Source organism: Tiliqua scincoides, chromosome 7 (assembly GCF_035046505.1).
Source record: "Tiliqua scincoides isolate rTilSci1 chromosome 7, rTilSci1.hap2, whole genome shotgun sequence".
Lineage (NCBI taxonomy): Eukaryota > Metazoa > Chordata > Lepidosauria > Squamata > Scincidae > Tiliqua > Tiliqua scincoides.
The window spans coordinates 43,993,723-44,012,283 of NC_089827.1; the positions used below are offsets into that span (position 1 = coordinate 43,993,723).

The following is an 18,561-nucleotide window of genomic DNA, read 5'->3' on the forward strand; positions in this document are numbered from 1 at the left end:
ACTTTCCTGGGAGTAAGCCCCATTGACTCTAATAGGACTTACTTCTGACTAGACATGCGTAGGCTTGAGCTGTGCATCTCCTAGTATAGGAGACAAATCAACTTCCTAACCAAACCCTTATCGGCTCTGATATATTTTCATGGTCTATTTTTGTTTTCCCCACCAGCTGCTGGAAAAATTTAATTTCATTAAATTAATAAAGGGTTCAATTCTATCCAAGGAGAATGGGAGAAATGACTAGTTGGATTGGGGTCCACAGGGGTGTGTGTGTGTAATGTTGGTCAGACTGGTTGTTCACAAAGTTCATTTGATAAAACAATTCTATTGGTATGCTTACAAAGTTTAAAAAAATGAGTCCTCCTGGACCAGACAAAATCTACCTACTCCAGCATCCTGTCTACAACAGTGATCAGCAGCTGATCATTTATAAAGTATGTATATTGCTGTGTATTAATAATATATTTTTAAGATCTGCATTTAATTAATGATATGATATGATTTAAATATATTAAATTATATTTAATATAGTTAATATTTCTGGCCATTTCCTGGTTAATGATGTCTCTTCCAGCCCTCAGGAACATGATGGGAAGTCATGGACAACAGCCACGGGGGTCAAGGGAGCTACTGGTCGGAAAACGTTTGAGTACCACTGAGCTATACAATCAGGTTGCACCATACTCGTATTTTACTTGTGCAAGTTCAAGTATATGCTCTCAGCAACAAAGAGACAGAGAGAGAGAGAGAGACAGAGAGAGAGAGAGAGAGAAACGATAGTTTAAATAGTGCAGGTAATGCCACCTGCCATTCCACTTACTGAGTATATGCCCTGGACTGAGGGCAAGATGGGAGAATGACAGCCCAATCTTAACTACATTCCTTGTGAGGCGATGAAGCAACAACAGCATGGGCTAAGCTGTATACCCACAGGAGAATTCTGACTGCTGGAGGTCTCCTTGGGGCAAGGAGACATTTGTTCCCTTGCCTCAGGGTAAAATCCAGCAGCCACAACAGGTTAATTTGGACATGTGCCAACAATATCACTGGTGAAAGTCCAAGTTGATCCATGCGGGCAGATCAGGCCCAGGAAGGGAGTTAGGATACGTCACACACTGGCACTGTGAGTCCCACCCCCCTCCTGGGCCCAATTCACTGTTCCCTACTCCATCTCCTCCCCTCTATGCCCTCCCCTCACACTTTCCCCACCAGTGCACTGGCTAGTAGTAGTGTTGCAAAGTACTTTACAGTACTTTTGTGATCAGTGAATCCAGATCAGAAAGAAACACCTGAATGTTGTGGTTCTTGTAAGATAGAACCTTCTTTCAATTGTAAAAATCCCTACGGGGATTTAAATAGCCTGCCTATGTAAACTGCCTTGAATAAAGTCTTGAATAAAGACCAAGAAAGGCGGTATATAAATACCTGTATTATTATTTATTATTATTATTATTTTTCAGATTTAAAATTGTTTCAGCTATGCAATTTTCCTTTTACATCTGACTTCACAAAGCTATCCCTTGCGTAAGATAAAACCTAACTATACATTTCAGGAAAGATCCATAGTGAAGAATTAGCAATCTTTCAGGGAAGTTCGTCCATCATTATTGATCAGAGGAACCTCCTTATAACCTTGATAAGGAACACAATTTTGAAAACCAGAACACATGACAAACCTTATCTTTTAGGGCTTGTATAGTTTTCACTTTTACAGCCCAATCTTAATCCATTTATCTAAGAAGTATGCCCCATTGAGTCTGATGCAATTTACTGCAAGCATATTTAGGTTTACAGCTTCACAGAACCACTTCCTTCAGCCAACACCCTAAAGTCCAGAGCTCCCAAGACTATGGTTTCCTTCCCAATATTACCCACACCAACTACCAGATTAAAGAAATTTCAAAGCATTCTGCTAGAACAATACTAAAACAAAGCTGTTACTAATTGCAGTATCTCATTATCATGGTGTTCTGTCTATGCGGCTTTGCTTTATCCAACAGTAATTATTTCTGCCTGCAGCAGTATTTCAAATTAAAGTGAAAGGGAAGAGCAGAAAAAGTAGAAATGCATAGATCTTCTTGCATGCTATTTGCCAGTATCTTGAAGCCATTTCTACATTGTGGGCTCTCTCTCTCCCACACAGATGGACAGACAGAATTGCTGGGGACCAGTGATTAGCGATTTTAGAGTGCTTCTCAACATCTGAACCAATGGCTATTTTACTATATGTAGATGTCATATTACTTGGTAATATATGGGGAAATCATGCCAAAAGTCAATCATAACCAACTCTGCTTCATGGGTAACACGTTTTCCACCCTTGGATGGAGACTGAACACTATTTCTTAAAAGGTAAGAGCAACTGGTGACAGAAATTGTAGTTTCTAAGTTGACAGGAGCTGAGGAGAGGATGTCAGGAAGTTCAGCAAAGAAAAGAAACAAGAGAAATGAGGAAAAATGTGTAGTGTGGAATAAGAAAAAATAAAATTTCACATGCCCACATGTTCTTGAGATTGTCTCCATAACTATTGAGGATGACAAACAGGCCACGTATGAAGGCCTAGATCAGGGGTGCCCAAACCCTGGCCCTGGGACCACTTGCGGCCCTCTCAATGCGGCCCTCAGGGAGCCCACAGTCTCCAATAAGCCTCTGCCCTCCGGAGATTTGTTGGAGCCCACACTGGCCCGACACAACCGCTCTCACCATGAGTGTGACTGTTTGACCTCTCACGTGAGCTGTGGGATGAGGGCTCCTTCCACTACTTCTTGTTTCACGTCTGTGATGCAGTAGTAGCAGCAGCAAAGGAAAGGCCAGCCTTGCTTTGTGCAAGGCCTTTTATAGGCCTTGAGCTATTCATTCATTAATATAAGTTCATCTTTAATGTATTCATTTATGTATAAACTTATGTAAATTTATTCAAATTTTAAATGTAAATTAATTCTTTTTTTTCCCGGCCCCCGACACAGTGTCAGAGAGATGATGTGGCCCTCCCGCCAAAAACTTTGGGCACCCCTGGCCTAGACTGTCTAAATGAACAATGAATAAAGGCCTAGATGAATAAATGAATAAAGGCCTAGAAGAATGTCTAAGAAGAAAGGTATGGCAATAAATCCATGAAGATCTCCAAAAACTTAACAATTCACTCAGAATCCTTCATTATGACCAAAAATAATGGATGCTTCAGCTTTTAGCTTCACCTTGGCAAAATGAAAGGGTCTTCATTTAATATGCAGCTGAACATCAAGGAAGAGTAGCAGGGTTAAAAGACTTCTGAAGAATCAGCTTGTTTATGCATCAGTGAGCTTAGAAAAATCACCCAGGCACTGGAAAAAAAAATTTTTTTGTCTTCCTCACACTTCATAATGAACTGGACTACCCAAAGGAACCAAGTTGCTACAGCACTGACATTTTCTCTCATTATTGAGAAGCGTTATTAGGAATTGAGGCTCCTTAGTAGGTTCTGACATTTCCAATCTCCCGACATGTAACACTCCACTGCCATTAAAATGATAAGTAAATGGATTTTCCCAAAAGAAAAGGTGATTGACCAGATTGCTTTGGGGCTGTTTTAAGAAGAAAAATATTTCAGGGACACTCTAGAACAGGGGTTCCCAAACTTTTTCAACTGGCAGCTCCCTTGATTGGTTGGGCCACTAGCCGCAACTCCGCATTAGGGTTACAATCCTATACACTGTCTAGGACAGCAGGTATTTTGCGAGTCACAGTCCACAGTTTGGGAACCACTTCTCCAGCAGAAGTTAGTTGCGAGGCCTAGCCCAAAACTTCTTGGCGCCTGAAGTAGCCCACCAAATTCTATTCCCCTTGCCTAGTATGTAATTTGCCAGCATTTATTCATGCTACTCCCAGGGTTGGAAAAGAAAGGGAGGAGGAATAAAATATGAAATGTGCAGGAGATGAGAGTGGCTGGGTAGAGCATCTATCCCATCATCATCAGCCCTTCTCCTTCACACTTCCTCTTCTGCTCCATCCTCCTCTTCCTTTTCCAATCCAGGAAGTGGGAGGAGGAGTAGTGGAGGTGAGTGGGCAGACAGAAGTGCACATATCACACCAACCTGTCACTGAAGGCAACTGCTTCAGAGCCAAATCCTGAGCTTGGCACACTGGCTTACCGCCAGGGCTCACCATTGCAAATGTCCAGTAAAGCATGTTTGCAAGGATTCATGCCAGCTGAGCTCCAGTGCTGGGCCGGCAGTCCACTGCCCAGCAGTTGCCTGGATCATGCAGCGGCAGAGAGGTGAGTGGGGGGTGTGGGGCAGGCAAGGAGGAGGCGTTCCAGTGCAGGAGGAGGCAGGCAGAAGGTGGGGAGGAGGCATAGCGGGAAGAGGGAGTGTGGCAGGAGGGGATTCACTGGATCCAGAGCCCTGTTTTGGACTGCGCGGCCCGATATGGAACTCTTCAGTTCTGCGCTGGCTCAAGAGCCGCCGCAGTTGAGTAGCCCCATTGCGGAGAGACTTCCTTTACTTGGGGGAAGGGGGCAAAAGTCCCCTTTTCCCAAGGAGGCAGCAGCTGCTGCTCAGGGTGCATTGGATGCTGAAGCCGCCATTTTGGTGCCACAGGAGCCCCACACGCTGGGCAGCTCAGGACTGGGCTGCCCATTGGACTCATGAATGGACTGGCCCTGTTAGTTACTGCTAAACTCCACTGAAATCATCACAGCTTAAATGAATTCTGACTAAATACCATTAACTGATACTTATTTATGACAAACATTTGGATTCTCTTTCATATGTATGAAAACTCAGGGTGTTTTGGGGGGGATGGTGAGGGAAGTCATTAACAGTAAGACAGTTTCAAAACTGGCTTACAATTTGGAATGTGGATGTGCTTCAGGGTATAAGAATGGAAAGAGCATCTGGTAGTAGCATCCTTTTGGTTTCTACAAGACTGATCATTCAACTCATTCCAAAGATGCACAAAACTATGTAGCTTAATCTTTAGAGGCCACTGGCCACTTGACCTTCCAAAGTCTGACAGGTTGTTGGCATAGCTGTTGCAGAGTTATCAGAGTAGTAGGCAAAGAATCATAGAAAAAGAACAGGAAGGAAGCCAGCAGGCCAATTCCTGGCATGGCATAAGAAATTCACGTCTTCAATAATATCAGACACAAATTTTCCAACTTTGTGTTATGGACAAAAGAAGGTCCAGCAGATAGGGTGCTGGTCTGATTGCAGGAAAGACAGACAGAGACAGACAAACACTGGCAGCCAAAAAACACAATTCTCTTTAATGTCTTCACGTGTTTAGAGAGGAGCCCGAATCCCAAGACGGGACCAGCTACCTCCCCTTTTCAAACCATTACCTTATGTACATTCTTGCTGCTTTTCTTTAGTTTACTGATTCACAACTTTATGGACTAACTTTATGACTGTTTTTTAGCCGTTCACATTATACTCTTCGCTTGATACTGCTGACAAAATAATCAGATATGTCATAACAATTATGCTGAACAGTTGACTCTATAATTCAGCCGTTGAATATCAATTACTGATCAATTACAGACCATAGTTCATGTGCGTGTTAGACTTGCAAGATCACTTTGCATGGTCACCTTTCCTTGACCATAAATTCTCTTTTATTTAGCATCCTATATGTCTTGGATCAGCATGATGATTAGGTGGTTCCCATTGGTTTCACTAGCTCAACACTGGGCTGTTTTAATTATTAACACATTTTGCTGTGGACTTTATTTCTGCAGCTGCCTTCACGAAAGCACTTATTTTATTCCATTCTAAGAGTTTTGCCCAAATAAAACCATTATTCTAATTTTTTCCTCAACACTTGGGTACAAAAGCCTCCAAGAAAGGCGAGTCCAAAACCTTGGCAAGTAGCCAATTCTATTTTTACAGCAATCTGACCGTTAGATTTCCCTTTGTATTTTATTTAAATCAACACCTTTGTATTTTAAACTCATTGCTACCTGTCCTATTCTGAGAACGAATTCTTCCTTCTGACAACCTATTTGTCTACTGTCAAACCTACTTGACAATCTTTACCTCTTTGTCTACTGTCGCTGTGTATCCCCTCCAAATTTTGGTCCTAGGCAGAACATATGTAGCTCCCTCAGCCTTCCCATCCTGTTGTTATGTATACAGAAAACCTGAAGAGCACAACTCCAGACTGCCCAGAAATTGCTAACATGCATTCCTCCAGGTCAATGGTCTTGGAATGGACTCCTACTGAGGCTTAACAACGGAAAACATGACCTCAGAATTGGTGATCCGTGGGAATTTTTCAGAGAATATTCAATCACTGGCCCATATGCAGTTGTGGAAGAACTGTTTTGTGGAATTCTTAGCAAGACAAAAATGCTAACAGATCAGATCCAAATGTGGGCAAGAGTCCTTCTTGAACTGACCACATTAAAGTCATTTTTTTGGTAGCAAGCACCTAATGCAGAAACATTAAACCCTAAAGTTAGTTGGCATAGTCCTCTCTCTTTTGGGACCATGGCAGTATTCCCTAAGACAGAAGATACAAACTGTTATGATATATAAAGCTGATGGTATACCTAGCTCTGCAATCTATCAACTAGTAATGACAGACAGATGCTTCACGGGGGTCCAGAAGCAGGCAGATCACCAGAATCTAATAGTAAAAGGTATACAGGTTATCGCTTTGGACTTTCACGGCCAGTACATACAAACCTATCCTCCATATATTCAATTCTTAATGTGATGCAATATCCTATGGCCATGGATTCCACAGGCTGATGTTGTCTTTGCTATTGCTCTATCAAGTTACACTGCCTGGAGCAATTGTCAAGCTGCCCTGAGTGGGACTTACTTACTCGTATATAGCGCAAACCTAGCCGCTGTTGGTTCCTTGAGTCACCTGGGCTGAATTGCCAACAGTCTGGGCTGTTCTATGGGTGATGATGAACTGCAGCAAAGAGTAAATTCCCTTTGCTTGGGAGCTGCTGTGGTAGCACAGAGTAAATCGTGTGAGCCCTGCTGTCAGAGTTCTTGGTCTGACACCACCAGCACCTTAAATAGCCCAAATTAAGCATCTATGCCCCCACTAAACTGGTTTAAGAAGCACCGACTCCACCCCACCGCCAACAGAGCTGCTCCACTTGGGGCTCTGATACTTGCTGAGAACAGGGTAACCAGGTACAATGAAGGACAAAGCGCCTACACCTTTCACCACTGTATAGAAGAGGAGATTTTGGCAGGTGCAGCTCAACATGGAAGGGTTTAAAAAGCTGCACCTGCCAAAATTCTCTCTTCTATATGGTGGTTAAAAGTGTAGGCACTGTGTCCCCATTGTATCTGGTCATCCTGGCTGAGAAGGAGTGAGGATTGGGGCAGCAACATCCCCAGTCTTCCTCCAGCACCACTCACTGCCTCCTCCACTCTTCCTGTTTATTTGAAACAGGGCCAGCACAGTAGTGCAGGAAGGGAAGGCAATTGGCCTCACCTCCTTTCCCTTTTCTTATCCAACCGTGGGGCACACATGTGAGAGGCTGCTGCTTTTTTACAAGTTTGTGGGGAGGCAGGGCAGTACTCATAGGCTGCCAAGTTTTAGCTGGGCCTGACCTGGATAATTTGATTTGCCTGTTTTATATTAATTCTAACCTATGTTTTGAACTGCACATAGAATGCACACATGGGAACCCCAAGAACTGATATAACAGTGTTGTAATATTTGCTAATCAGTTCATCACTAGTTACCTTCTGATCTACGTCTTCTCTGGGACGGTGTGAGTCACTTCTTCCTTTACCATATCTAAAAATTAGAATGTGTGTCTGGAAACTATCTTGAGACTAGCACTTTGGAAGAAGTTTGCTGCACAAATAGTAGTAGGCATATGAAATTGTCAGGGAAAGAGACTGAAGCAAGAGAACATAAATGGGATCAGGAGAAAGCTAGAAAGGGGATCAAGGAAGATTATGAAGAGGAAAAAGGTAGGAATAAGAATAGGAATGTTGCCCTTGATGGGTGGTCTTTTCATATTGGATTAAAATTACCAGAAAATTATAACATTTTGGGAGGGCACTCAGTAATAACTGGCACATTCAGCCCTGGGAATATTTATCTAGTTATTTAGGTGCCATCATCAAACGTTTAGGTACCACGAACAATTTTAACCATTGCCTTTCCAAGTTAATGTGCAAGAACTATAACTCTTGCACAAGACAAAGTCTTTAATTATCTGCCTTTCCCCCCAACTACTCCATTACATTTAAATACATATGTATATTACCAAAATTTCAATATAGATGCCATATGTTATATTCAAATAAGTGTGGATTAACTTTATAAATTTAATAAACAAATACTGTTGGCAACCTTCAGTCTCGAAAGATTATGGTATCGCGCTCTGAAAGGTGGTTCTGGAACAGCGTCTAGTGTGGTTGAAAAGGCCAATTCGGGAGTGACAATCCCTTCCACACTGGGAGCAAGTGCAGTCTGTCCCTGGTCTGTCTCCCTGGCTATGGGCCTTCCTTCTTTGCCTCTTTGCCTCAGACTGTTGGCCAAGTGTCTCTTCAAACTGGGAAAGGCCATGCTGCATAGCCTGCCTCCAAGCGGGCCGCTCAGAGGCCAGGGTTTCCCACTTGTTGAGGTCCACTCCTAAGAGTGGACTAGAAACAAATACTAGAAACAAATACTACCTCCTCATGTAAAGAGAAAATTGCCATTTTTCATATTTTCTTTTTCACTTCATATTACAATACATCAAAAAAGCCTCAAAAACAATACAAAAATAACATGCCCTCAACTCACCACCCACAATTATTAGAACCAGCCTTCACTTCAATCAACTACTAAAGCATTAGTTGGGACACGAGAGGACTGTAACACCAGGGAGGTGGGGTACAGGTGAGGCAGAACTGCCCTGTCGTTGCCCATGGAAAAGCACCAGAGCTACCCTGCCTGCTTACATCAGAGGAGGCTCTCCTTACACCTGCTTCCTCAGGTGTAAGCAGGTGGGGCAGCTGCAGTGCTTTCCCATGGATTACGATGGGGCAGTTCTGCCTCACCTGCCATGCCCCCCCCCCACTGAATGTCCTTGTGTACCACCTAATCACCAGCCCAACTTGGGAGCATGTGTATCAAGTCTAAAGTACACCTAAGGAGACTCCAATCACATTCTTTAAAAAAAAAAAATACTTGGAGAGGTTCCTGAGCAATATTTCTGCAGTAAGCTAACAAGCAATTCCTCAAAAATCCTCAAGAGATGAGTCAGAGTCTCTGCAAACCTGTGCCCTTGGGAGGCTTCTTTCTCTCCTCAAGTTATGAGCAGCAACATTTGACACAGGAAATGGAGAGTCTTGAAACTTTAATTACAAAAAGGCTTGCAGCTGTGTTGCTTCCTCCCTCCAACATTTTCACTTCTCTCTCTTCCCCCCCTCCCCGTTTTGCTGGTGCCGGTACTAGCGGAGAAGCAGATATCGGAACATCTTGTGCGTGCATGCTGGCACAGAGACAAGAACTCTAATGTAAACAAACTGATCCTACTGACCTCGGGACAACACAGAGCATCCATCAAAGGCAGCTGAACTACAAATGCACAGAATAACTATAAGATAGAGACCACAGCCTTGGAGACAATGCCCTCTAACTTCTGGCTTCCTGACCAGAGCTCATAAAACCCCACTCCTCATATATCACTATCCCCAATTATCCCATCAATAGTTATGTAGAAACACAACAGCCGCTCCCTGCTCAAACTCTGCCCTTTTTTCTAATGAGAAAATGATCCACTGTTGTAAAGAAAACCAGAGGTTTGCTAGAGAAATTTCCTGTTCCTCTAGGAAAATAAAATCATTCTGACCAAAACAACTAAACTCTAGGAAACGCCAAAACACTTTCTGTGCCAGATGACGTCATGGTCCCTTAACAGCAGACAGATTGCTGTTAAATGATATTTCAACAGAGAAGCATAGCATGCTGTCATATTTAAGCCAAATAATTAGGGCTGTTGCCTGATTAAAGACATCTTAGTTGATTCATCATATGAGTTTTAAGCTGGTAATTGATTACATTTGCATGAATTTTCATACAGTTAGACACAACCATTCTGAAGAAAGAGGCATACTGTACTTGGCTTTTAGATGGTACACACACATATGTCATAGTAGGCAACATCTTAGAAGAGACACCCCCTCCTGCAAGAAAGGGAAATGCCTCTTTTAAAGCTTGCCATTTGCAGTTTCCGTACTGAAATTATACATTAAATGTTTTCTCGTTAATCAGGGCACCCCTTCAATTAACTAAATGGTTTTTCAGTCAATCTGACTGATAAATTAAAAGTTTCAATTCTACACCTCTACCTTGTAAATAGCTATTCACCTGGTTACCTGTAGCAAGCAAGTAGGTGAACAGACAGGGAAGGTTTCCAAAAAGCACCCCCCTTAGGCTACAAAAATTATTGTCACAGGAATGCTTACACTAGTGAGCAAGCACACCATTTTATGGGCTGTTCATGTTTGCAGATCTATCGGCAAGGTTGCTTTAGGACAGGTTTGTAAAAAACAAACACTCCAATTAACAAATGCTTTCTTGCATTACAGTACTTTCTCACATCAAAAACACTGATCTCCTATTGGAGATCCTAGACCCCTAACCATGGCATGCAAATACAGAGAAAAGGATGCTTGCGTGCCTGAGCAGATATCTGGATGGGAAAAGATAGAAGCAAAAACAGATGCTGGAACCCTGGGTCGTCTTACTTGGTGCTAAACGCCGCAGAAACCAGTGGCACATTTTTGGGATTAAGTATTCTTAGGTCAGAGTATAATCCACATCTGTAATATACAGTGAAACTCCAGGAATCCAGCATCCAGTTGTTGGCACACCTGATTGTCCAGCATCAAAATTGTCTGGGAGCACTCCCAGCTCAGAATCGGACTCCCAACATTGCTGGCCTCTGCATGGGTGCGGTCACACCTGGTTTCATAATGGTTTCACCAAAAAGACTACAGAAGCTACTTGGCAGCAACCAAAGCATCTCGGCGGTAAAGTATGCATGTAGTGACTCCACTGTTACAGCAAGATTCAGGCATCAGTGTACACTGCCTGATACTTTTTCAATAATACAGCTCCATCTAAGACCCAGTGGTACCAGATTATCAGAATTCTACTATGTTTTATGGTTTTCAAAAGGAAAAACAGACAAATTGATAGGCTGAGAATCATTCACATCAGTGGCTACCAGCCATGACAACACAAAACCTCCAGATTCAGAGGCAGTCTACCTCTGAATACCAGTTGCTGGGGTATTCCCAGCAACAGAAGGGGAAAGTTATCGTCATGTTTTGCTTATGTGTTTCTTTGAAGCATTCGGTAAGTCACCGTAGCAAGCAAAATGTTGAACTACACTGACCCTTGGCCTGATCCAGCAGGGTTCTCTCATGTTCTTAACAAGCCTACAGTAGTGGCATCACTAGGGGAGCAGAGGGTGCAGACCACACCAGGTGACACCTTCTGGGTGGTGACACCACTAGTGGCCAAAATTGTGAAAATCTTGATATTCTTGAATAATACCATTATGTTCTATATCATTGATAGGTAATTTCATGCAGAAAGAAATGAAACCAATCACATTGAAATATCTGTATTCTATCAAAAGTTATAGTCAAATAACCAAAAAACAAAACGCAACTGACTTATGTAACAAAAAGTGGATTTTCTTCACTCAGAACTGACCAGTGACTGATTGTTCTGAGAGCCAATGAGGTGTCATTATGACACAGCATGGAACCAATAAGGTGTTAGTATGAGTCAGCTCTCATTTCCATGTATCAGAGTTAATAGTATAACTCTTATTCAGTTGTGTGAGTGTCATCAAATGGTGTTGTTGGCTACTGATTTGTTGGGTTACCTGTACTGTTATATATTTAAATAAATAACGTTAATGGGGTTTACACCAATCCTAGTGATTCCACTGCATGTAGGCTGTGTGTGTGATATTGTAGTTTATTCTGTATGGTCTGGAACAGGATTAGGTCCATCATGGGGATGACGTAATAAGTTCTCGCACAGGATGACACAAACCTTAGTGACACCACTGGCCTATAGCCTTCCCTTTCTATGCAGCAGGCAATCTCTTCCCAGCAAGTGATTTAACAAAGTAAACAGAATTTCCCTTGCCCTGTTCTGTACAAGAGAATGTGTTAGCTGTAAATGTTGTGAGCTATAAATGTTGTGAGCTATCTCAAGTTTGGGAGAGATGGAATAAAAATGTCTTAATATAAACATATATACACACAAGTTAACTTTCTGCAAGACAGAAAGAAGCAAGAGCAAGTTATTAGCTTTATGTTAAATTAAAATGTCACCATGCTATGCAGAGCTTAACTACAAAATGATAATTGGAAGGCTGTAAAAGGAGAAATTTGTAAAGTCACAAAATGGTAGTTAAACTACCTGGCTCTCCTCTTTAATTCTCATTAGAAACCACACTTCCATACACCATTGAACTGGAATTGTTCTCCATAAACCTGTCAGTCAACTGAAGTGTACCAAATAATTTTCTTTTATTTTTGTAAAGCATAATGTTCAAAAAAGTGGTTAACTGGGTTATCTCTCTGCATTAAAATGCCTGGAAAATATGAGCAACTGAGGTTGCAAACCCAACCATACTTTCCTGGGAGTAAGTTCCATTTTCTATAAAGGGACTTATTTCTGAGTAGACAGGCATAGGATTGGGCTCTGAATTATGTACACTCTCTGCAGCACAGGTTTCGGGGGTAGGAGAACCCAAGTCCCTCATGGGTTAGCTTTCCATATGAAGGAAAAGATTCCATATGTGTGTGTGGGGAGAGAAATATTTAAGAATGCAACCGCTCCCACCTGCATGGTGAAAGGGGCTTAGGGCTAGGTCAAAATGTCCTTCATCTTTGCCATCTCCTCTGCAGGTGGCCAAAAAGGAGGAGAGGCATTTCAAAGTTTTGGAGAGGCATGGGCACAACATTGGGAGCATGGAACTAGCAGCAGTGCTTCCAGAGGCCTCTGGCTGGTAACCACCATCCCCTCCCTCATTCCCACTTTCCAATTAGAGGGAGTATCTTGTTCTGGTATTTTACAATCTCCACAGGTTGCATGAAACAATGCTATAAAATACAGTCAATCCCTACTGCCTCTGGATTTGTTATCCGCAGATTTGGTTATCTGTGGGGGGCAGAATTGATACTAAACTTTCGTGGTCTGTTCTCAACTATCCGTGGTCTCCATGACATCCATGACCATCCTAAAGCAATTTGAGGCACGCTTGAAGGTATTCATGGGTGCCATTTTAAAAGATTGTGCTGGCATTTTGAGGGTCTCCACTGCTTGCATGTAAGCTACCCCTTCCCCTAACCCCAATGATCAGTGACTCCCTACCCCATAGATATGGCCTTCACTGGGGTTTCCAGGAAGCTAAACCCAGCAGATAACAAGAATTGACTGTACATTGGTTATCTAATAGGCAAAAAATGGGAGCTGACCAATTCAGAATTCACTGCTCTCACAGGCTGAAATGACTATCACTCATGCTGGGACAAAGAGCGCCCTAATAAATCAGTGCTAAAGGAAGCTGTGGGGGGTATGACTAGAAGACATTTTGAAGTTGGCAACCTTCATTCTCGGAAGACTCTGGTATTGCGCTCTGAATGGTGGTTCTGGAACAGCGTCTAGTGTGGCTGAAAAGGCTGATTCAGGAGTGACAATCCCTTCCACACTGGGAGCAAGTGCAGTCTGTCCCTGGTCTGTCTCCCTGGCTATGGGCCTTCCTTCTTTGCCTCAGTCTGTTGGCCAAGCGTCTCTTCAAACTGGGAAGGCCATGCTGCGCAGCCTGCCTCCAAGCGGACCACTCAGAGGCCAGGGTTTCCCACTTGTTGAGGTCCACTCCTAAGGCCTTCAGATCCCTCTTGCAGATGTCCTTGTATCGCAGCTGTGGTCTACGTATAGGGCGCTTTCCCTGCACGAGTTCTCCATAGAGGAGATCCTTTGGGATCCGGCCATCATCCATTCTCACAACATGACCGAGCCAAACCCTTCCACACTGGGAGCAAGTGTAGTCTGTCCCTGGTCTGTCTCCCTGGCTATGGGCCTTCCTTCTTTGCCTCTTTGCCTCGGTCTGTTGGCCAAGTGTCTCTTCAAACTGGGAGAGGCCATGCTGCACAGCCTGCCTCCAGGCGGAACCTTCAGAAGACATTTACACTGATTTTATCAGCGGATTGAAATATTGTACATGGGACTGTTTTGGTTTTTTTATTTTATGATCTACCCAACTGGATTTTATTTGAAATTTTCCTTTCTAGACAGCAAGTTCTGCTCTTAATTTTTCCTTCCTGAGAAAGGAGTTTAAAAACCTGGATTAAGTTCTTGTCTAATTTCTATCAAGCTAATATTTTTTACAGAGATGGATTGCTGCAAAATTAAATTAATGCAACTCTATGGCTGTTTACATCTTCATGGCCTGAAAATTCTTCACTTTAAAATACTCCTCTGAGAAGGAACTGCCTGTTACAGTCAAATTTTGTCTTCTTGTAAACTTGCAATGATTTCCCTTTCGGGAAATTAATTTTGGCAGTATTTTTATTGATGCTTAGCCAGAATCTACACACATGGTCCTGCTCCATAATGAGATCACAAGAGTCACTAGCCTAATCACCAAATGCATCAGGCAAAAGATCACCCAACAACAAGAGCACAGCATCAGAAAGCAAGCATATCCAATTAGCAGCACTGCGCCCTATTAAGGAGGGATTAAAAAGGGATAACGACTAATAAGACTTATTTACAACTCAATTACCAGTCGATGGGTAAGAAATTTAGCAAGCAATACGCATAAATACTTGAAAGCACAACACCCTGCTCCATCCATAGGGTGAAATAAATATTCAAGTGACACACAGCCATCTATTACTATTCCCATTGAGAGAGTCCACCTGAGTGAGAAAATCATGGTATACATTTGCTCACACACAGAGCACATTTCTATGCAGCAGCTCCTTCTTGCCTAGCATTGCTTACCTCTCAACAGCTACATCCAACTGGAGACTGAATGTACCAACAAAACTGCAGAGACCCCTTACCACTGTCCCTTCAGAGCAGAAGAAGCAAACCACTGAGCCTTTTTCTACAACCCCAAACCCCACAGTAAGTCAAAAAGCAGCAGAACTTGATGGCTTGCATTCTTGGTTTCCAATCATGAAACAGCTTCCGCCACAACTGCTGTTTCCAAAATAAATGAGCACATTAAATGCACAGACCTCTGTCTGGGAGAGTTGGAAAATGACTACACTAAGTTATGCTTCGCTTGTCGTCATAATAGAAGTAGCAGTGTGCATTTCAACGTCGGAACAAGCGTTTGAATCTGGTACCTCAGTACAGCCCATACAGCTTTGCTCAAGACAGAAAGGCTGTTGTGCTGCTGTTCTTCAGGCAATGCAGGGTGGCAAGAGTTCCACATCCCCTTGTGAGCCACACGGTGCTTCCCGTTTTCCCTGCTGGATGAGGGAAACGGCAATGGAGCACGTAGAGAAGCTGCAGGATGCTGAGCAATCGTCTGGTGCACCCCTCCATTTTTTCTAATTAAAGAGAGAATTTAAATGCTTATATTAGACAATGAATTCTATTTCCTTTCTATTCACACAGACATCAACATCATTCAGTGTTTATCCAGCACCAGTGCGGCCTGAGAGTAGTGCAAGAGTGATCCCACACCAAAGGACCTCTTCCCATGTTACTTAAGACCAGGGGTCTCCAAATCCCAGCCCAGGGCCCATATGCCTCTATCTGGTCATTGGCCAGCCTCTGGCCCCCTCTGAGCCACTGGCCACTGTTAGATTCCATGGTGGATATACTGCATCCAGAGGGGGATATCCGATGAGCTTCATGGCTGGGTGGAGGTTTGAACCTAGTCTCTCAAGTCCAAATTTGAAACTGAAATCACTACATCATGTAAGTGAAGCAAATACCCCGGCAAAATACAACAGTTGGATATTATATATTAATGAGAATGCCAAATAACTTTGTTCACTAAAAAGTAATAACTGGGGTTACCATAGGCCTTCAAGCTTCCAGAAGGTGACAGGCTAGAAACCAATTCCACGAGCTACTTACACCTGAAATATGGGTCTGCCCTTACCATCAGCACATCTGCAATCCACAGATCTGACTCACCGTAGATCTCAGGCCTGTGATGGAGAGCCTCAGAGGACCTCCCAGATGTGACCTCTGGAAACTACCCAAAAAACCTGTGAACTGTATACTCCATCCTCCCCCATCCTGTACACTCGGGAATCCTCTCTTGTTAAACCATGGCTCTGCATGCCATCTGTACCAGGAAGCCATGGTATGACTAGGGTTTACAAACCAGGATTTGAAACTGGAATTAGATCTAGCATCACAGGTGATTAAACTGATACAGCAGTGGTTCCCAAACTGTGAGCCATGGATTCCTGCAGAGCCATGGAAACCAGCAAGAGGAGCCGCAGAATTCTTGCAAAAAAAAACTTTCACCCTTTACAACGTATAGGATTGTAGACCGAATGGGAAGCCACGGCCAATGGCCCATTAGGTTAAGGGAACCACCAGGCAAAAAGGTTTGGGAATCGTTGAGGTACAATACATGTAGGCAGGCAGCCTACTGAACAGGTAGGTAGGTAAATTTTCTGGGTATTTATAAGACTGATATAGCGGAAACAATTATTTTTGAAAAAAAAAATGAAAATTTACTTACCTACTGAGCCTATTTTGTGAAAGCAGGAAGCAGTCATACACCAAGCAGACACCAAACACGGTGATCCCAGTTTCTTTTACCAGCATTGCACAGGTCCCAAGGAATAAACTAAGCAGCAAAAAGGACAGAGAGGCAGTGGGAGGGAAATGTTCCCCAACATAAAGCTGATCCACGCTCCTGTAAGATGGAAGGAGAGCAAGAGAAACAAATTGTAAAAATAAATGCCTTTTCTTTCCATTTGTCTATTAAGCAGATTTCATCTCCTCAAATTACAAACCCTCTTCCCAGTATAACATTAATAAACAGGATTTCCTGCATCACAAATCAGGCTAAAACACCGCTTCTGTTAAATCAGTAGGGTGGTAAGGCACAGGCAGAAAGAAATATGGGCAAAAGAGAAGCAAACAGGACAGGAGAAGCAAAACAGGAACCAGGAGAAGGCAACAGGCATAGGATGGAAACATTTATTATTTATTATTTATATAGCATCAACAATGCACATGATGTCTTACAGATGGTGCAATCCTATCCTGCACTGGAACAGGCAAGATAAGAGGCTTGCACTGTACCCAGCACAGGATAGGGGCCATAAATGGCTCAGCCAGAGACAAGGGGAAACATTTCCCCTTATCTCCAGATAAGGGCCGCTGGCCCCTATGGGTCTCCTTGGACTTGCGCCACCTCTTGAGATGGCGCAAGTCCGAGGAGAGTGGAGCGGCTCCATTCTTCCCGGGAATGGTGGTTGGGATCTAGCATAAGTGCCAGATCCCAGCCCCGCCTCCTGCTCCTCACCCGCCCTTGGGTCCGCCCACCACCTGCCCTCCCTCCCCCTGCCCAGGAATGCCTCCTTCCCTCCTCCTCGCCGGCTTCCTCCAAGCACCTTGCGTCGGCACCTCCTTCCCGCCTACCTATGCTCCTTGCGATGGCACAGCCATGCCGACACAAGGTGCTTGGAGGAAGCTGGCATGGAGGCTTCCATCAGACTCTGCAGGCCAGTGTTTCTCTGAGCGCTGGCCCGGCTTCCTCCCAAGGGGGCGCAAGCATGCCTTAAGGCTGTATTGCGCCCAGAGTTACATAAGCAACATAAAGTAGACCCCTGCCCTGAAAGAGTTTTCAATCTAAAGCAGATAATATTGAAAACAAGAGAGAAAACAAGGGCATGGTGGGGAAAAGTATGCAAATATTTGCACGCTTAAAGCTGGATCCCACTGGGAATAAAGACAGAGAAAAGACGGGCTTTGAAGAAAAACTTGAATGAAGAAAAGGTGTCACTAGGACTGATCCTTGGTGATACTTTAGAGTAAAATAATACCCCCTAAGAAACCCGAACTGTACCTTTCAATTCACTTCTTCCATGGCCACTTGCAAACATGCAACCAAGCAGTGGAGTAGCTAAGGGATCTGGCACCCAGAGGCACAAAAATTTTAACAACCCCCTGGGGTGTTAACATCCCTGGGGGCCAGACACCCAGAACACCCCCCCCCCAGGGTGTCTGTGAGATGGTCTGATGCAAGAGTAGGCTGTGCCAAGCCTACTCAAACCACAGGACTCCCTCCTGGACTACTCAGGATCCACTCAGGTTGGCACCCCCTCAAGGTATGGTACCCAGGACAATGTACCCCCCTGCCCCCCTTACCTACATCACTGCAGCCATGCAAGCAGCAAGTTGCACAGTGGAAGTACATGAAGGGAGTCAACAGATTGCACAGGGAATCCAGTAACTCTGCTCTCTTCCTGAACTGGGCTGTGGCAACTCACAGGCTTCAGCACAGTATGGAAACTCCTCATTGTGCTGGGCATGACAACACACTGCTGGCTAGAAGAGTGAATTTCCCAATTCTAGGTCTCTTTGAGCCAAGTCAAGCTACT

The 18,561-nt window shown here is 43.6% G+C and overlaps 1 protein-coding gene across 4 annotated transcripts in view; it reads right to left on the reverse strand.

The window, feature by feature from the left end:
• TMTC1 (transmembrane O-mannosyltransferase targeting cadherins 1) overlaps positions 1 to 18,561 on the reverse strand; it is a 165,384-nt gene that overhangs the window by 128,782 nt on the left and 18,041 nt on the right. For all 4 annotated transcript variants that reach the window (XM_066633815.1, XM_066633814.1, XM_066633816.1 and 1 more), the window contains 2 exons: positions 16,692 to 16,868; positions 15,331 to 15,537 (listed from right to left, as the gene is read on the reverse strand). In XM_066633815.1, coding sequence (XP_066489912.1) covers positions 15,331 to 15,537; positions 16,692 to 16,868 — 384 coding nt within the window. The remainder of the gene's footprint in view (positions 1 to 15,330; positions 15,538 to 16,691; positions 16,869 to 18,561) is intronic.